The sequence below is a fragment of the Oncorhynchus mykiss genome, chromosome 15 (assembly GCF_057628025.1).
Source record: "Oncorhynchus mykiss isolate SJ-2025 chromosome 15, ASM5762802v1, whole genome shotgun sequence".
NCBI classification, from domain to species: Eukaryota; Metazoa; Chordata; class Actinopteri; order Salmoniformes; family Salmonidae; genus Oncorhynchus; species Oncorhynchus mykiss.
The window spans coordinates 65,581,437-65,599,903 of record NC_143036.1 but is presented as its reverse complement, the minus strand read 5'-3'; the positions used below and the strand labels follow the sequence as shown (position 1 = coordinate 65,599,903).

Here is an 18,467-nt window from a genome sequence, read left to right as displayed (position 1 = left end):
GCATTTTTTAAGTTAATTTCATGCAATTTTACAAATTTTGCGATGGGCTGGAGGGAAAATGTTGCCGTTTTAAAACTAATTTCCTGCAATTCTACACATTTTGTTACGGGATGGAGAAACAACGTTGCAGTTTCAAAGCTAATTTCCTGCAATTCTAAACATTTTGCCATGACATGCTCATACGACATCTGGTAAGAGTGACCAACAAAATCAATGGGGGCACCCTGGTGGTCAGGGACCCTGAGCACGTGATCCGTGTGCTCGGTCAGAAATTCGGCCATGATTAGGTTAATTAAGATAGCTGGCTAGAATAACTTACCCAGTGACTCTCAGGCTGCGTTTAGGCAGACAGCCCAATTCTGATATTTTCCCCCCCACTAATTGGTCTTTTGACCAATCACATCAGATATTTTTCAGCTGAAGTAGTGAAAAGATCAGAATTGGGCAAAAGATCAGAATTGGGCAAAAGATCAGAATTGGGCTGCCTGTGTAAATCCAGACACGACTGACAAAACTGATGATGCACTGCCACATTTTGAAATTGCACCTTGTGCATTCTACTATTCGAACTCATAACAGTAAGCTGAGACCCGACTGAGCAACTAAACTCTATATTTCTTGGGTGGGGGGGCTCCCTAACGGATAAGCGGCCGCTTATGTTGCTTATTGGTAGGGCCGGTCCTATAGTAGAACAGAGAAAAATGCAACCAAGTTCATATGTTCATAAGGCTAAGAAAATGTCAAATTACTTGCATCTAAGGTGAGTGAAATGCATCAGAAAGGTATTGGAAAGTTCGGTAGAACATCAGGGAAGATAATCAGGAAATAATTGTGTAGGATAAAATATCTGCATTGTTTTCAATTGCGGTTTTGTCACCGTACCTTCTAACGTGTCCTGCGCAGCTTGCGAGCGTTGTAGAGCGAAACAGAAGACAGGTACACGTTCCTGAGAGCCTTGGCTTATAGCCCCAACTGTTCAAAAGCTGGAGCCAAATTCGCAGGATAAAAACTGAAAACGCTCAGTTTGTCACAACCGCTAAATTGCGCACATCGGAGGTTTCTCACGAGCAGAAAGGCAAGATAACATAAATGTTTTATTAAACAGAATCATGACAAGTTTACAAGGCCCAGGCAACTGCCTGAGTTGCCTAATGGTAAGTCTGCCACTGAGGACATGCAAGTGCAGTATAATTTTTATTCTGAAGCAAAGTTTCTAATACACAGCAGCTAACAATGATACACACCTTGATTACACAAATTGAATGGATCTCTAAAGAGCTCATGTCCATAGATGTATTTGTTGGTAAACAGTCATTTGGAAACTAATGCAATGCTTCAGGTACTGTTCTATAGATGTACATTCAAGTAGCAATTTCTTTTACTTGCAGGTTCTAATACAAATACACAAAAACTCTCTCTTCCCATAATTGAAATTTTTAGGGCATGTGCACATGTATCCTAATTCTTTGGATTACAGTAGAAAGAGAATGAACAAAAGCCCTGGTTGGTCACTGAATTACACACTATACAAAACCCAGATTCAAATGGGTAACGTTGCATCTTAAATATATTTCACTTCAGTGTTAAATCTCAACTCAAGAGTTCGAATTAGTAAGGATCAAAATTAGAAAAATATGCATTAAATGAGAGTTCGGTAGGTGATACTAGGTAGCCAGAAATACTTCTGGCAACGTCCAGTTAAAGAGTTCTAGCCAATCCCCTCAAAAAAACAAAACCACACTACACATAAACACCCAAAATATAACCCACATATACCCAGTGTGAAAATATACTCTAAACACCCTAAATAGTCTCTGCAAGGTACACAGTTCACAGAGGTAATATACAATGAATCTGCTCAGCAAAGGGTTAGAGGTTACCCTTCACTAAACACATAGTACAACTGTTGTTGAAATGAGTCAGGCTCTAGGGAGGGCAGCCAATGGGTCCTTGATCACAGAGGGCCACGTCCCATTTCTTTTGCATGAGTTCCTTTCCTTATCTCTTTTCCTTCATAGCCACAGAACAGTACAATAATTGGATGGGTGTCCTGTGTTCCTCTCACGAACTAATGTGGTCACAGAAAATAGAATTGGTTATTTGCCTGCGTTTAGACAGGCAGCCCAATTCTGTTTTTTTTTACACAGATCTTTTCACACCAGATCTTTTTAAAAAGCTGACTTGATTGGTCAAAAGACCTATTAGTGAGAAGAAAAAGATCAGAATTGTGCTGCCTGTATAAACTCAGCCTTTGAGAGTACTGGGACAGAACATTAAGATGCTATCAGTTCAGATGAATGAAGGGAGTAGTCAATAGTAATATGGAGAATATGTTTGGCTGCTGAGAGGCAGACCAGATCATGCTACACTGTACAGGACCGTATCCGACTAGTGTGTCTACACACACACAACACAAAGAAATCAGGTTGAGTATTTGGTCCTTCAGTCAAGTGACATAAATGAGTGACAGACGTAAGTACACTTCCAAGACTAAGGGCACTTTCAAACCAATGCAAACAATGCTTCAAAAGCACAGCAGACACCTTTTTTTCAGAGAGCAGTGTACAGGTGGATAGAAGTGAATGAAATGGCAGACTTACACTGTCCAACAGATGAGATGGGGACATTTTGTTGCACCCATTCCTGACTAGAGGTCTGTCAACCAATGTAAAATAATGTTTCTCCCACCTCGAATGTTCTCCACTTCACCATACCTCCAAACACACATTCAGTGAATCGGCACACGCACAACGCGTCGCAGGCATTTTGGTTTGAAGGCACCCTAAAATTTAAGACATGTGTCCTACATGGCAACATCTCCCTGCATTTGGCAGGTAATTAAAACAATGCCCATCATATTAACTAAATTATTTACATACCACATGTAGAAAAACACATGTCTTCATTGCAAATAGCTACATAAAAACCAAGGTGACCAAGATGACATGATTCAATAACAATTGCACAGGGGAAAAGGAACCCAAAACCTAAGTCACCCTCAATTAGAACCATAATGGATGATACAATTTTATTTTGAATACCATTGATGTAAATATCAAAACCAAAGGCCTGGACAGATTAAATAAGAAGCTGTGTAAATAAGTGTTCTTCATACATCTACCTCATAGAGGATGTTGTTTCGACATAACTCCAATGTAGATAATTCATCCTTTATTCAAATAGCTGCTATATACACACACACACACACATAGCTACAGCCTAATGTTCTGGCCTACACAATGTCGCTAATTCGCTCTCTCCGTCCATATCTCTCCCTCTCCTGTACGGCTGAACTTGTCCATTGCTCGTAAGGATGTTCATCGCCTCCAATACCCAGGGGACCTAACAGGTTGTGTGTGTGTGTGTGTGTGTCATAACACAGGTACACACACTGGACTCAGGCACTGTAGTGGTCCTGAAACAAATGAGATACACAACAACGTAAGAACCTACTGCTTACACCGTGTACCAGTTGTCGGAGTGTTGACGCTGTAGAATTAGGTAACCTTAAAGTTGCCCTTATACACAATGTGGTTTGGTAACTAGTATGTTGTATCTAGCATGCCTTTGACGAAATAGTCACTGATATTGTTGTTACTGTGCACTTACATAGTAATTAAATCAAGAAAATGGATTTCCAATTGGAATAATGATGATATAAAGAAGCTCAAGTTCTTACTGTGTTGAAATTGCCTTACGGCTTACAGTCCCCATAACACATTCACTTCAGTATGTGGCCCATGGGGGAGTCAATCTGCTGCTAGCACCAAGCTCCAACCAACAGGGCCATCTGAACCACAAACCTGAAGGGACGTGACTACTCCGCTGGCCATGACGGACAGCCTCCCGGCCGCAGAGCGGACCCCCAGCTTCAGCTGGGACATGTCTGGAGCACTGGGCAGCATGCTGGTCAGACGATATGAGCTGGCTGCATGGGGACCGGAGAGAGAGAGATGGTTAGTAACATCAGTGGTGACAGTTGCTTTATAATAATCCTTCTTCTGGTGTTTAAATTGTGGAGGCGTACACATGCAGTGCCTGGATTAATAAAGTCTCACTGACTAGGAGTGCTGATCTAGGATCAGATCCCCCATCTAATTCAATATGATCTGAAAGGCAAAACTGATCCTACTCAGATGTTTGTGAATATGGGCCCTGGTGTTCACTTGATTAAGTGATATAAAATGGTTCAATTGTATACTTGAAAGTGTGATATGCAGTGCACTCAAAGTATTCAGACACCTTGACATTTTCCACTTTGTTACGTTACAGCGTTATTCTAAAATTGATTTTTTTTTAATCAATCTACAGGTTTTTCGAAATGTTTGCAAATGTATTAAAATAACAAATACCCGATTTAAATAACTATTCAGACTATGAAGACATGAAATTGAGCTCAGGTGCATCCTGTTGTTTTCAATGACCATCCTTGAGATGTTTCTTGGAGTCAATTCTATTGATTTGCCATGATTTGGAAAGGCACACCTGTCTACAGTCATGGCCAAAAATAGTCACCCTTGCACTTTTTTCCAAGTAACTCAAGAAATTGAACAAAGTATTTGGTCTCCACAATTCTTTATTTCACTGTTAATATTACAGAACATTTGTTTTTGATTCAGAACTTAATATCCATTTAAATGTAAGAAATTACATTGACAAAATGATTGACACCCTAGACTTGATATTTGGTAGCACAGCCTTTGGTCAAAATAACTGCCTTCTCCTAACTGCTGTTTTCAGATCTCTCCACAAGTTAATGGGATTTAGATCTGGACTCATTGCCAATTAATCCACATAAAACAGTCAGAGTAGAGGACCTTGTGCATTTCAGGTAAAATAACTCAATGTTAATATCCCCAGGACAAATTAGATCTCAACAGCAAGCTAGCTAAATAGGACAAATTAGCTAGCGAGTGCAAGCTAACTACCCATAAATGTTTAATGCTTTTTGACCTGTCCCCAAATGAATATAATTGGTTCAGTTTGTTTGATATTTTAACCTGTGTGTCGTGACCGCGTTTGGTGTGGGGGGGACAAAACACATTTATGCACGATGGTGTACAGTAGCAGCCGGTTTGGGTTCCGTGTTAGGTTGGAGTCATTAAAACTCGTTTTTTACCACTCCACAAATTTCTTGTTAAAAAAACTACAGTTTTGTCAAGTTGGTTAGGATATCTACTTTGTGCATGACACAAGTAATTATTCCAACCATTTTTTACAGACAGATTATTTAATTTATAACCCATTGCATCTCAATTCCAGTGGGTCAGAAGTTTACATACACTAAATTCACTGCCTTTAAACAGTTTGGAAAATTCCAGAAAATTATGTCATGGCTTTAGAAGCTTCTGATAGGCTAATTTACATCATTTGAGTCAATTGAATGTGTATCTGTGGATTATTTCAAGGCCTACCTTCAAACTCAGTGCCTCTTTGCTTGACATCATGGGAAAATCAAAAGAAATCAGCCAAGACCTCAGAAAGAAATGGTAGACCTCCACAAGTCTGTTTCATCCTTGGGAGCAATTGCCAAACGCCTGAAGGTACCACGTTCATCTGTACAAACATTAGTGCGCAAGTATTAACACCATGGGACCACGCAGCCGTCATATCGCTCAGGGAGGAGACACTTTGTCTCGTAGAGATGAACGTACTTTGGTGCGAAAAGAACAAATCAATCCCAGAACAGCAGCAAAGGACCTTGTGAAGATGCTGGAGGAAACAAGTACAAAAGTCCTATATCGACATAACCTGAAAGGCCGCTCAGCAAGGAAGCCGCTACTCCAAAACCACCATAAAAAAGCCAGACTATGGTTTAGAACTGCACATGGAGAAATGTCCTCTGGTCTGATGAAACAAAAATAGAACTGTTTGGCCATAATGACCATCGTTATGTTTGGAGGAAAAAAGGGGATGCTTGCAAGCCTGAAGAACACCATCCCAACCGTGAAGCACAGGGGTGGCAGGATCATGTTGTGGGGGGTGCTTTGCTGCAGGAGGGACTAGTGCACTTCACAAAATAGATGGCATCATGAAGATGGAAAATTGTGGATATATTGAAGCAACATCTCAAGACATCAGTCAGGAATTTAAAGCTTGGTCACAAATGAGTCTTCCAAATGGATTATGACCCCTAGCAAACATCTAAAGTTGTGGCAAAATGGCTTAAGGACAACAAAGTCATGGTATTGGAGTGGCAATCACAAAGCCCTGACCTCAATCAAATAGAACATTTGTGGGCAGAACTGAAAAAGCGTGTGCGAGCAAAGAGGCCTACAAACCTGACTCAGTTACAAAATTCACCCAAATTATTGTGGGAAGCTTGTGGAAGTCTACCCAAAACGTTTGACAGCACTCCACCAATCAGGCCTTTATGGTAGTGGCCAGACGGAAGCCACCACTCAGTAAAAAAAAAAAGGTACATGACAGCCCGCTTGGAGTTTGACAACAGGCATCTACTCTCAGACAATGAGAAACAAGATTCTCTGGTCTGATGAAACCAATATTGAACTCTTTGGCCTGAATGCCAATCGTCACATCTGGAGGAAACCTGGCACCATCCCTACAGTGAAGCATGGTGGTTGCAGCATCGTGATGTTTTTCAGCAGCAGGGCCTGGGAGACTAGTCAGGATGAGGCAAAGATGAATGGCGCAAAGTGCAGATGAAAACCTGCTACAGAGTGCTCAGGACTTCAGACTGGGGTAAAGGTTCACCTTCCAACAGGACAACGACCCTAAGCACACAGCCAAGACAACACAGAAGTGGCTTTGGGACAAGTCTCTGAACGTCCTTGAGTGGTCCAGCCAGAGCCCAGACTTCAACCCAATCTAACATCTCTGGAGACACTTGAAAAAGCTGTGCAGTGACGCTCCTCGTCCAACCTGACAGAGCTTGAGAGGATCTGCAAAGAAGAAATGGGGAAAAACTCCCCAAATACAGGTGTGCCAAGAATATAGTGTCATACCCAAGAAGACTTGTGGCTGTAATCACTGCCAAAGGTGCTTCAACAAAGTACTGAATAAAGGGTCTGAATACTTATGTAAATGTGATGTCAATATTTAGATTAATACAATTTACAAACATTTCTAAAAACCTGTTTTTGCTTTGTCATTATGGGGTATTGTGCGTAGATTGACAAGGGGAAAAACTATTGAATCCCTTTTAGAATAAGGCTGTAACGTAACAAAATGTGGGAAAAGACAAGGTGTCTGAATACTTTCCCGAATGCCCTGTATGAAATGGTTAAGTATCCACTAGTTGGCTTCCCTACCCATCTGTTTCTTTGGGTCATCAAACAGGTCAGCTGAGCTGATGGAGTTGCTTCCAGAGAACCTCTCCAGGCGAGTCTTCGCCTCATACTGCATTGAAACAACCATATTAATACTTTATACTTCAAATGACATACTTGATACTAAACAATGAGCATACTACACATAGGGGTATTACTGTAATAGGGACAGCAGTTATAGATAATAATCAATCAAAAAGCAATGTTGCAACAGGGGGAAACAGCCAGAACAGAAGCATAGAAAATGTCTAACAGTCTTCTCTGAGAAAGACATATGAATTCCACAGCACCAAATTAACTGTATACACTAGCCTGAGAGGCTTGTAGGACATCACAGCCTAGCATAAAACTTTAACCAGAACAGTCAACACTGGCAGACATTTGATACTGGCAGTCAATTAGATCAAAAAGGTAGGAACATCAGTACAACATAATTATAGACCCAAATAATTTGTCATTACGAATCAATTTTTGAATCTATTCACTACTGGTCAATAGTTTTAGAACACCTACTCATTCAAGTTTTTTTTGTTTCTAGTAATTTTCTAGATTGTAGAATAGCAAAAACTAAGAAATAACACATACGGAAGGAATCATGTAGTAACCAAAAAAGTGTTAAATCAAAAGATACTTTATATGTTAGATTCTTCAAAGTCGCCACCCTTTGCCTTGATGACTGCTTTACACACTCTTGGCATTCTCTCAACCAGTTTCACCTGGAATGCTTTTCCAACAGTCTTGAAGGAGTTCCCACATATGCCGAGCACTTGTTGGCTGCATTTCCTTCACTCTGCGGTCCAACTCATCCCGAACCATCTCAGTTGGGTTGAGGTTGGGTGATTGTGGAGGCCAAGTAATCTGATGCAGCACTCCATCACTCTCTTTCTTGGTTAAATAGCCCTTACACAGCCTGGAGGTATGCCGAGTCATTGTCCTTAGAAAAACAAATGACAGTCCCACCAAGCGCAAACCAGATGGGATGGCGTATCGCTGCAGAATGCTGTGGTAGCCATGCTGATTAAGTGTACCTTGAATTCTAAATAAAATCACAGACCGTGTCACCAGCAAAGCACCCCCACTCTTCACGGTGGGAACCACACATGCGGAGATCATCCGTTCACCTACTCACAAAGACACGGCGGTTGGAACAAAAAATCTCAAATTTGGACTCAGACTAAAATGATAGAATGCCACTTGTCTATTGTCCATTGTTTCTTTGCAGCAATTTGACCATGAAGGCCTGAACAGTTGACTTTGAGATGTGTGTTACTTGAACTCTGAAGTATTTATTTGGGCTGCAATCTGAGGCTGTTAACTCTTATAAATCTATCCTCTGCAGCAGAGTTAACTGGATATTCCTTTCCTATGGTGGTCCTCATGAGAGCCAGTTTCATCATAACGCTTGATGGTTTTTGAGACTGCACTTGAAGAAACTTTCAAAGTTCTTGAAATTTTCCACATTGACTGACCTTCATTTCTTAAAGTAATGTACTGTAGTTTCTCTTCACTCATTTGAGCTGTTCTTGTAATAATATGGACTTGGTCTTTTACCAAATAGGGCTATCTTCTGTATACCACCCCTACTTTGTCACAACACAACTGATTGGCTCAAACTCATTAAGGAAAGAAATTCCACAAATTACATTTTAACACGGCACACCTGTTAATTTAAATGCATTCCAGTTAACTACCTCATGAAGCTGGTTGAGAGAATGCCAAGCATGTGCGAAGCTGTCATCAAGGCAAAGGGTGGTTACCTTGAAGAACCTCAAATATAAAAAAGTTTTTTTTTTAACACTTGTGGTTACTACATGATTCCATATGTGTTATTTCATAGTTGAGGTCTTCACTATTATTCTACAATGTAGAACATTTTAAAAAATAAAGAAAAACCCTGGAATGAGTAGATATGTCCAAACTTTTGACAGGTACTGTACGTGTGTCCCATGACAGTGTGCCTACCTCAGAGTCATCCTGCTTGCCAAAGTACATGTCAGAGGAGATGGCCTTGACGTCCCCAAACTTCTTGCGGGCATCGCCTGAGTCTGAGACAGGGACTGGGTCTGCTTTCCGCCGGGCTGCGGTCCTGTGTGTGAGAGAGGGAGGGTGTATTCAGGGACAACTGCAGTGAGAAACTTAAAATAGAAAAGACATTTAAAAAAATGTAAAAAAGAAAGTGTGGCTCAGGGGACTTATACGGCCAAAATAAAATGTTACTTTTTCACATGCATCTCTGTATTTTCATCCCTGGAAATCAAACAGTCATATAGTACCTGTCCTCCTGTGAGGAACTCTTAGTGCTCAGGTAGAAGTCTGGCTCTGGCTTCCTGCTCTCTTTCCTCCAGCCAGACTCCCCCGTCTCGCTCCAATTGGAGAAGAACTTGTCAGAGGATTCTGTCGGGTCATCAAACTTGGTCATTGAACTGGTCATCGACATCCTGATGGGTTTCATATGGAAAAGAGAGCTCAATTGTTGTTGTTTTTTTTTTTACAATATATTAGCATTTCTTTTTACAATTTAACAATCAAAATGTGACACAATTAATCCCCCGTTATTCCTTCCAGCTACACAAAACACCATGCTACATGGGGGCACATTGTGCAAAACCCTCCCCAACACAGAAACACACCCCTCCCTCCCCCGGTATTAGCTTCACTGATTATCAACAAGAAAAAAGAAACAGAATGACCTTCACATTCCATGCTAGAAAATAAATTATCCAACACAAAAGCAATACATTAATGAAGAAAGTAGTAATGAGGCATGATCTCTAGAAACTTCTGAAAGTCCCCCAGACATCAGTAAATTCAAAGGATTTATTACATAAATGTTATTTTTTCTGATGGAATATAGGAAGATGTGGCTGAAAGAACTATCCGCTTGCTTGGTGGAGTGTCACTCTTCCATATAATAGCTGTGCATTTATTGGCTGCAATGACTGCCAATTTAATGAATCTGGTTTTGCTACAAATATTAACTGGTAGAAGAGAATCATCTCCAAAAAAGTATAAGGGAAGGCTCTAGTGGTACCGTCATATTAGTGACCTGTGATAAGACCTGAATGTCTTTCCAATAATTTCTTAGTTCAGGGCAGAACAAAAACATATGCATAAGTGCAACATTTGGAATACTTGGAATTGACCTTCTACAGTCTCACTGGTGTAAAGTAGACCCTACGTAAAATATTGAATTGCATTAACTTGTGCCTTGGGTTAAATGAAAGATGCTGAGCATCTAAAAAGAGCTTTCCCCATTTCTCATCCTCAATGAGACCAAGGTCATCATGCCACTTCATGCAAGCTTTCAGAGGTTCATCGTTCCCCAACAGAGCTTGAAGACCAGAGTACATGTAGTAAATTAAACATTTTACCCCTTTCCTCCCCAGCCACAGTTTATCAGTTATAGATTTACTCATGGGCTGAACCCTACCTCCCTGCTGAGTGGCAATGTAATGTCTAACCTGTAGGTACTTGAAGAAATGAGTTTGAGGTAACTGAAAATGTGATGGCAGTTGTTGAAAGGACAGTAGTTCACCTTCTCTATAGAGATCACCAAATGTTTTCATTCCTTTGTTGAACCAAGAAAATGTAATACCATCTCTCAGGGCTTTGGGTAAGATGGGGTTATTATAGAAAGGTGCTTGTTCATCTATAGATCTAAGCCCTTCTGTTTGTTTTCAGACTTCAATCCATATACAGTGCCTTGCAAAAGTATTCGGCCCCCTTGAACTTTGCGACCTTTTGCCACATTTCAGGCTTCAAACATAAAGATATAAAACTGTATTTTTTTGTGAAGAATCAACAACAAGTGGGACACAATCATGAAGTGGAACGACATTTATTGGATGTTTCAAACTTTTTTAACAAATCAAAAACTGAAAAATTGGGCGTGCAAAATTATTCAGCCCCCTTAAGTTAATACTTTGTAGCGCCACCTTTTGCTGCGATTACAGCTGTAAGTCGCTTGGGGTATGTCTCTATCAGTTTTGCACATCGAGAGACTGAAATGTTTTCCCATTCCTCCTTGCAAAACAGCTCGAGCTCAGTGAGGTTGGATGGAGAGCATTTGTGAACAGCAGTTTTCAGTTCTTTCCACAGATTCAGGTCTGGACTTTGACTTGGCCATTCTAACACCTGGATATGTTTATTTTTGAACCATTCCATTGTAGATTTTGCTTTATGTTTTGGATCATTGTCTTGTTGGAAGACAAATCTCCGTCCCAGTCTCAGGTCTTTTGCAGACTCCATCAGGTTCTTCCAGAATGGTCCTGTATTTGACGCCATCCATCTTCCCATCAATTTTAACCATCTTCCCTGTCCCTGCTGAAGAAAAGCAGGCCCAAACCATGATGCTGCCACCACCATGTTTGACAGTGGGGATGGTGTGTTCAGGGTGATGAGCTGTGTTGCTTTTACGCCAAACATAACGTTTTGCATTGTTGCCAAAAAGTTCAATTTTGGTTTCATCTGAGCAGATCACCTTCTTCCACATGTTTGGTGTGTCTCCCAGGTGGCTTGTAGCAAACTTTAAACAACACTTTTTATGGATATCTTTAAGAAAGGGCTTTCTTCTTGCCACTCTTCCATAAAGGCCAGATTTGTGCAATATACGACTGATTGTTGTCGTCCTATGGACAGAGTCTCCCACCTCAGCTGTAGATCTTTGCAGTTCATCCAGAGTGATCATGGGCCTCTTGGCTGCATCTCTGATCAGTCTTCTCCTTGTATGAGCTGAAAGTTTAGAGGGACGGCCAGGTCTTGGTAGATTTGCAGTGGTCTGATACTCCTTCCATTTCAATATTATCGCTTGCACAGTGCTCCTTGGGATGTTTAAAGCTTGGGAAATATTTTTGTATCCAAATCCGGCTTTAAACTTCTTCACAACAGTATCTCGGACCTGCCTGGTGTGTTCCTTGTTCTTCATGATGCTCTCTGCGCTTTTGACGGACCTCTGAGACTATCACAGTGCAGGTGCATTTATACGGAGACTTGATTACACACAGGTGGATTGTATTTATCATCATTAGTCATTTAGGTCAACATTGGATCATTCAGAGATCCTCACTGAACTTCTGGAGAGAGTTTGCTGCACTGAAAGTAAAGGGGCTGAATAATTTTGCACGCCCAATTTTTCAGTTTTTGATTTGTTAAAAAAGTTTGAAATATCCAATAAATGTCGTTCCACTTCATGATTGTGTCCCACTTGTTGTTGATTCTTCACAAAAAAATACAGTTTTATATCTTTATGTTTGAAGCCTGAAATGTTGCAAAAGGTCGCAAAGTTCAAGGGGGCCGAATACTTTCGCAAGGCACTGTATTAGGTGCCGACATCTTTAAAGAAAAGAAATAGGGAAAAGGAAGGAAACAAAAGTGTGTTAACAAAATACACAACGTGTACAAAATTAAATGAAAGTATAAAGTAGTAAACATCTTGTGAGCTAATACCCTGACCCTACCACAAACCCACCCATCCCCCTCCCCAACTGAGGGAGTTAAAGAAGCTAGATGTACCTGCTATGCATAGCATTGCTCAAATTAGGTTAATTCTAAATAATATGTATATGGAATTAGAAGTACATTGACTGTTCCTTGTAGCATGAAAATATTGTTAGTCAAGTAACAAAATACAATTTGATTACAACTAATGACCAGACTATTTAGCCCCACTTGAGGATGTCAACAAAAATATATAAAAATACAACTCTGGTGCGTTCAGTCACCAACAGAGCCTACCCGCACACCCAAGTGTCAACCAATCGGCACTCGCCAAAGCGCCCTGAAACCTGCGCCGCGCGGCGACAAAAGCGATGACCACAAATGCACCCCAGCAGGTCTGGAAAAAAGACGTATAAATGAAAACCTTTACTAGACGATAACTATCATCTCTCAAATATAAAATAGGGACTAGTAGTTAAACAATCACCATCCTCCTGAGTTCACCCTCACACACCACCCCCACCTTCACTGTATCCAAGTTCAAAAGACATTTCCTCGGGGTGTAGTAGACGTAAACAAGTCAGAAAGTTCTTTCCTCATGTATGTTTCAGCCATCTTCACTGAGTCAAATGTGAGCTCACCATTCTTGGTTTCGATCCAAAGTTGCTGGGTAGCGCAGGCAGCCACCTGGCCAGGTTGCGATGGGCCCTACGGGGAACCATTTCTGTAGATAGAAGATTGCGTCTCTTCAAGGCCTCCGGGAAATCTTGAAGTCTCAAATTCGAGCGCCCTTGGAAATTTTCGTAATTATTCAGATTTCTCCTCGAGTTTAGAGATGGAGTCTTCCAACTTCTTGTATTTTTGGTTCACTTCCTCATGGACATCCAGGATGGGAGCCTGGTGGTCAGCATGGTCTTTTTCTAACTTTTTCCACTCGTCCCTTTGTGACTTTCTGGTCTTCGTGGAGTTTATTGACCAGCACATCAATTTTATTGAGGCGTTCAGTAAGTGTCTCTTGGATTTTTGTTATTCCCTTGTCCATCTCCATTCTGAACCATGCTGGTGCTTCTTACGAGCTAGCATCCGCCGAGGCCGAACAAGGACTGTCAGAGGGGCAATTTTCCATGCCTCGTTTGAGGCTTTGAAATATTGGGCATATTTTGCTTCGGCGATACAATATTTTAACTTCCAACTCACTATTAACAAAAAGGTAAACCGTGTCAAAATGCCTTAAAATTGTTTGAAAGTTCGAGGACACTATGCAGACGCGTATTGTTAAAGCTTTGCCATTGCCGGAAGTCAGAGAGCTCAATTTTAATGGATTTCTTTCCCAGATCTTGATGTCTTTCCAACTCCCATTACAAGACAACAGAAAGAGATCTGAGACCAGCCTAGCCATGTCAGTGATTACTTCCAAGAAGGAATGACCCGTTGCTAAAGTATTGGAACGTTGCAGGAGTGTGTAGGTAGTGTGGTGACCTGGATGTAAAGGAGCCTTCGTCAGTCTCCTCTTCCTCCTTCTCTGTGTACCTCCGGCTCTTAGTGGGCTGCTTGGACCCCACTGGGCTCTCCTGCTGGATAGTGTGCATGTCTGACAGCACAGTGTGAGACACTCCACTAGAGAGAGATAGAGACGGGGGAGAGAATGGAGTCAAATAATCAAAGTATTTGTTACCACAATATCTCCAATGGTTACATGTTTCAGTCCCAACAATAATAGAATTATTTTAGATCAGGGTTTCCCTGATGTGTGCTAGGGTGGGGAAATCGCCCGATTTGAGCATCGGGTCACGAGAGGAGGGTCACGAGAGGTCACGAGAGGAAATTTTAACTTACATCAGTACCGTTTAAGCTACAAAATACTATGACCCCATCACTGAAAGATAACTCTCAGGAACACGTACTGTTTCCCTTTACTAGCCGTTAGAACAGAGTGGACAAGACCAGACACTAAATCAGACTGGGAGAAAAAAAACAATCAATTATGTTCTTTTCTACACAGAAGACCATACAACATTATTGCCTGATGATCTTCTGAACTTCCCAATACCTTTGATGCATTTCAATCACTTCAAACCATAGCCGTCAAAATACTGTCTGACAGATTTCTAATAGACTGTCATAACCCAAATTAAATAAGTAAACATTGGCAGTTGATTACATACATTTTTTTTTTACATGGTGGGGTCACCAAAATGTTTTAATATCAAAATGGGATCGCACAGCAAAAAGTTAGCGAATCCCTGTTTTAGAAGATGAGTGACTTATCCCCTGCAATGTAAAGTACCCCTTTAAACTATTCTACATAGAACATCTGTAAAAAGTGTGTTAAGAAATAAACTAATCCTTTTATCACCACCACCACCATCAATTCAATCCCCCCACCTCCTGCTGCCAAAGCCCATGCCCAGTCTCTCAGCCTGCTCCTTCTTCTTCTCCCCCATCCCCTTCATCTTCTCTGTATTACTCCTCTGCTGCGCCTCCAGATCCTTATAGGCCAGTCTCATGGAGGCACCACTAGATAGAGGAAGAGAGAAAGAGGTGGAGAGAGAGAAATGGATAAGCAGAGTGAAGATTAGAGAATAATAGATAATGTGGATGAGAGAGCGAGAGGCCAATTAAAGCCCATTTAAATTGGAGAGAGACTCACATGGATTCCTCTGCTGGTTGGGGGCTGTTCTTGGTGGTGGGTGCTGTATCTCTCTCATTGAGTTTGTCTACCGCCTGTGCTTTCTTCTCCAGGTCACAGAAACTCTGTTTGCTCACCTTCTTACCCCCAAGACCACCTTTCTTAGCGCCCAACTGAGACAAAACACAGGACACAGACGTGAATACGTGTCTACTAATCTACTGACCCACAAGATCCATGAGCAATGTACACAGTCCCTTCACACTAAATCCTCCACCCACACACACAACCATCACCAAATTCACTCGTATTCATAAGCACAACACACATAGGTGTGTGGGGAGGAACATTACCTCCTTAATCCACTAACATAGAGTACATACTGTTTTCTTGGCCCCAGCTGGTTTCTTCTTGAGAAGAGAGGAGGACTCTAAGGGAGAAGTGACAGTGGGCATTAGAATACAGTTGATAGAAGCTGCTAAGAGCTACTGTTCCAGGGTCAGATATTTAATGTACTCCTAATGCTTAAGGTTCAAGTTGAGTATCTTTAGTCTCTAGGGCATAATCTCTTGGTCCTCTTACCTAAGGCTTCTTTAGGAGACATACTTAGCACGTCAACACTGGGACCCTCTGTATTACCTGAAGACAGAAAGAGTTGAGGGCATAGACGACATGGACAAACAGATGCAAGTGTATGTGTGTTTCTGAAATGTAAATATTGAAGTAGAGGTGTACCGTTTTTGTCCCTCTCGGTTTCTTTTGTAGAGGGTTCCTCTACTGGGGTGGGGCTTAGATTCATCTGGGCGGAGCTTGTTATATTAGGCTGGGCAGAGCTACGATCATCAGGGAATGCCTACCAAAATATGCAAGGTATGTAAACAACATGACCATGTAAACAACATGCACACATCCATACTCTTCTACAATTTCAAACAAATAAGTACTAACAGTCACACACACACCTGCGCGTGCATACTGAAGAAATCCTCCTCCTTATTGACGGGAGATGTTGGAGAGAGGGGGGCCTGGCTGTCCAGCCACAACTGCAGGGAAACAAAACAGAGGATTCCTTGGCATCTATAAGGACCTAAGTATACACTCCTTTAAATCAGCCATGTTGATGCGACATGATTATGTTGTTAAAGACAGTATAACAAGTAACCAATGTTGACTAAATCCATTTTTGCCCAGTGGAATGTCTGGATGGATGTGTGTGGCACCTCAGTGCCGAAGCGCCTTGTGGCCTGCGTGGCCGAGGTCTTGATCTTCTCGCGGTAGAGCACAGCGGCTCGGCTGTTGTACTTGGTGTTTGCGGCGTTGGACGTACAGCCTTGCTGGGCAAAGAAGGCATTCTGAGAGACACAGGGGGAAAACAATGGTTTGAATTACACAGACTCTGTAATACAAAAAAGTATTGTTAATAGTTTTCAGAATATTGCATTATAATATTGCATACACAATACAGGTATTATACAGGGCCCTATTGTGACATCATGACAACATACATTCTAGAAATAATGCCCACTCATGCAGTCAGAAACATAACTACTAGTACCACCCTCTCAGCGCTTAACACAGCAGGTTGGGACGTGGCTGCCCACCAGGTCAGTGCCCACCATGGATGGCTTTACTCACCGCGCTGGCATTGCCGCCCACCTGCATGCATCGCAGCTGGTACCAGGACCAGTTAGAGTCCAGCTCTGTAGACCTGAAACAAACAATACACAGTTCTGATTCTGAACACTCCATCGGGCCATAATGTGTCAAATTGTGTGTTGTGTGAAGCCAATGGTCCTGTCCAGAAACAACCTCTAGCCCCTACCCACTAGTGTAAATCTGAAAGAACAGGATGGGGTAGGCAAAAAAATGTGTTTTTTCATTCATTGTTCCTTACCTGATGAATGACAGGTGCACTCCTAATGACCTGTGTGTTCCTGAGCAGTCTATACAGAGAAACACTCCATAGGTGATACTGGCCCAACTAGGATTCTTAGCCGAACAGTCAAAGCACGCCTGTAATAGGAAAGAAGTTCAGCAGCTTTGGAAAACATGAGACTTGAATACAGACAAGGTGTTCGCTGTCTCTCTCCTTCATGCAGTGATAAGTCTATGGGGACACTGATAAGCAAGTAAATATGAGCGCATGCGAAATAGATAGCAAAACACTAACAGATAATGAAGCAACCCAGTAGCGTGGAGGTCTGAAGTACAAAATATTGACCTCATACTGTATATTCTATTTATATTTTCCTATTTGTTTCTAGTATAAACTGTATTGCCTCTACTTGTCCACACATTAAGAGAACGCCGAAATTTACCAAAATTAAATCTAAACCAGCTAGTTACAAGTGTTGCAATATAGTGGAAACAATGTTTCCAAAACAGCTTTTCGATGCTTGCGGTTGCAACATTGTCGCGTTCAATGTAGCCAGGCCTAAACAGCAGACGGAAACAGCTGGAATCGACAGTTTATGAGCCAAAAGGTATTGTTTATGTCTGTGTGACGTCTTTCATCTTTGTGGTGTCCATGAGTCAACATCTATAATTTACAATAAACACACTGACGCTAACGAAGTGGACTGTCCAACCAGTTTCTTAAAGTACCATCTTTGACCCAACTGTCATTATGCCACATGACAGCTGGCTCGAACGTGACTGTCCAGGATGTCCTATCGTTCCATTTAAACTGCTCATGCTAATTCTTTCTTCAACACTGCAAAAACATTTTGTCAGGAGGATGTGCAATGAGCATACGTGGTTCAAAGCTTTTCCATGTGCGTTTGTTACGACGCATCTACCCCTGCACAGCAAAACAGTGCGACGTGTCATTTTTTCCCCTCCGGAGCTAGCTAACATTAGCTACTTCCTCGTTAAAGACAGAAAGCTTATCAACACTCACCTTATTCGTAGAAAGGGAACGTAGTCGTTTGAAAATGGCAGCAATATCTTGCTTGCTGGGCTCTGACATCTTTCCACCTGTTGTTAATTTCACCTGATAGGTAAAGCGCAGCGTTGAGCAAATTTGTTTCTCTGTGAATCAAAAATACTTCCGTGCTGGTCTTGGGTAAAGGCACCCGTCAGAACGATAACATTTTGTGCCTGTACTCTGATTG

The 18,467-nt window shown here is 41.6% G+C and overlaps 1 protein-coding gene across 2 annotated transcripts; it reads right to left on the bottom strand.

Moving 5' to 3' along the window:
- Positions 1 to 1,081: 1,081 nt before the first annotated feature.
- Positions 1,082 to 18,466, bottom strand: LOC110490562 (ADP-ribosylation factor GTPase-activating protein 3). 2 transcript variants are annotated; one of them, XM_021563986.3, is made up of 16 exons: positions 18,254 to 18,466; positions 17,249 to 17,367; positions 16,990 to 17,062; positions 16,575 to 16,706; positions 16,317 to 16,397; positions 16,090 to 16,207; positions 15,937 to 15,993; positions 15,738 to 15,784; positions 15,376 to 15,527; positions 15,111 to 15,242; positions 14,205 to 14,342; positions 9,563 to 9,727; positions 9,252 to 9,375; positions 7,272 to 7,359; positions 3,804 to 3,928; positions 1,082 to 3,415 (listed from the first exon to the last, which is right to left on the bottom strand). In XM_021563986.3, the coding sequence occupies exons 1-16, from the start codon at positions 18,320 to 18,322 to the stop codon at positions 3,398 to 3,400; spliced, it is 1,638 nt and encodes a 545-aa protein (XP_021419661.2). In that variant the 5' UTR covers positions 18,323 to 18,466; the 3' UTR covers positions 1,082 to 3,397. The 2 variants fall into 2 exon arrangements, with proteins under 2 accessions (XP_021419661.2, XP_036800806.2); XM_036944911.2 differs by lacking the exon at positions 18,254 to 18,466 and adding an exon at positions 17,959 to 18,205.
- Position 18,467: the final 1 nt, after the last annotated feature.

Excerpts from the sequence above, each read along its gene's own strand:
- LOC110490562 (XM_036944911.2), bottom strand. The coding sequence starts at position 18,183 with ATGACACGTCGCACTGTTTTGCTGTGCAGGGGTAGATGCGTCGTAACA. Across the intron at positions 15,785-15,936 it reads GTCTCCTAAAGAAGCCTTAG|AGTCCTCCTCTCTTCTCAAG; the intron begins GTAAGAGGACCA and ends CTTCTCCCTTAG. Across the intron at positions 14,343-15,110 it reads ATGGGCTTTGGCAGCAGGAG|TGGAGTGTCTCACACTGTGC; the intron begins GTGGGGGGATTG and ends ATCTCTCTCTAG.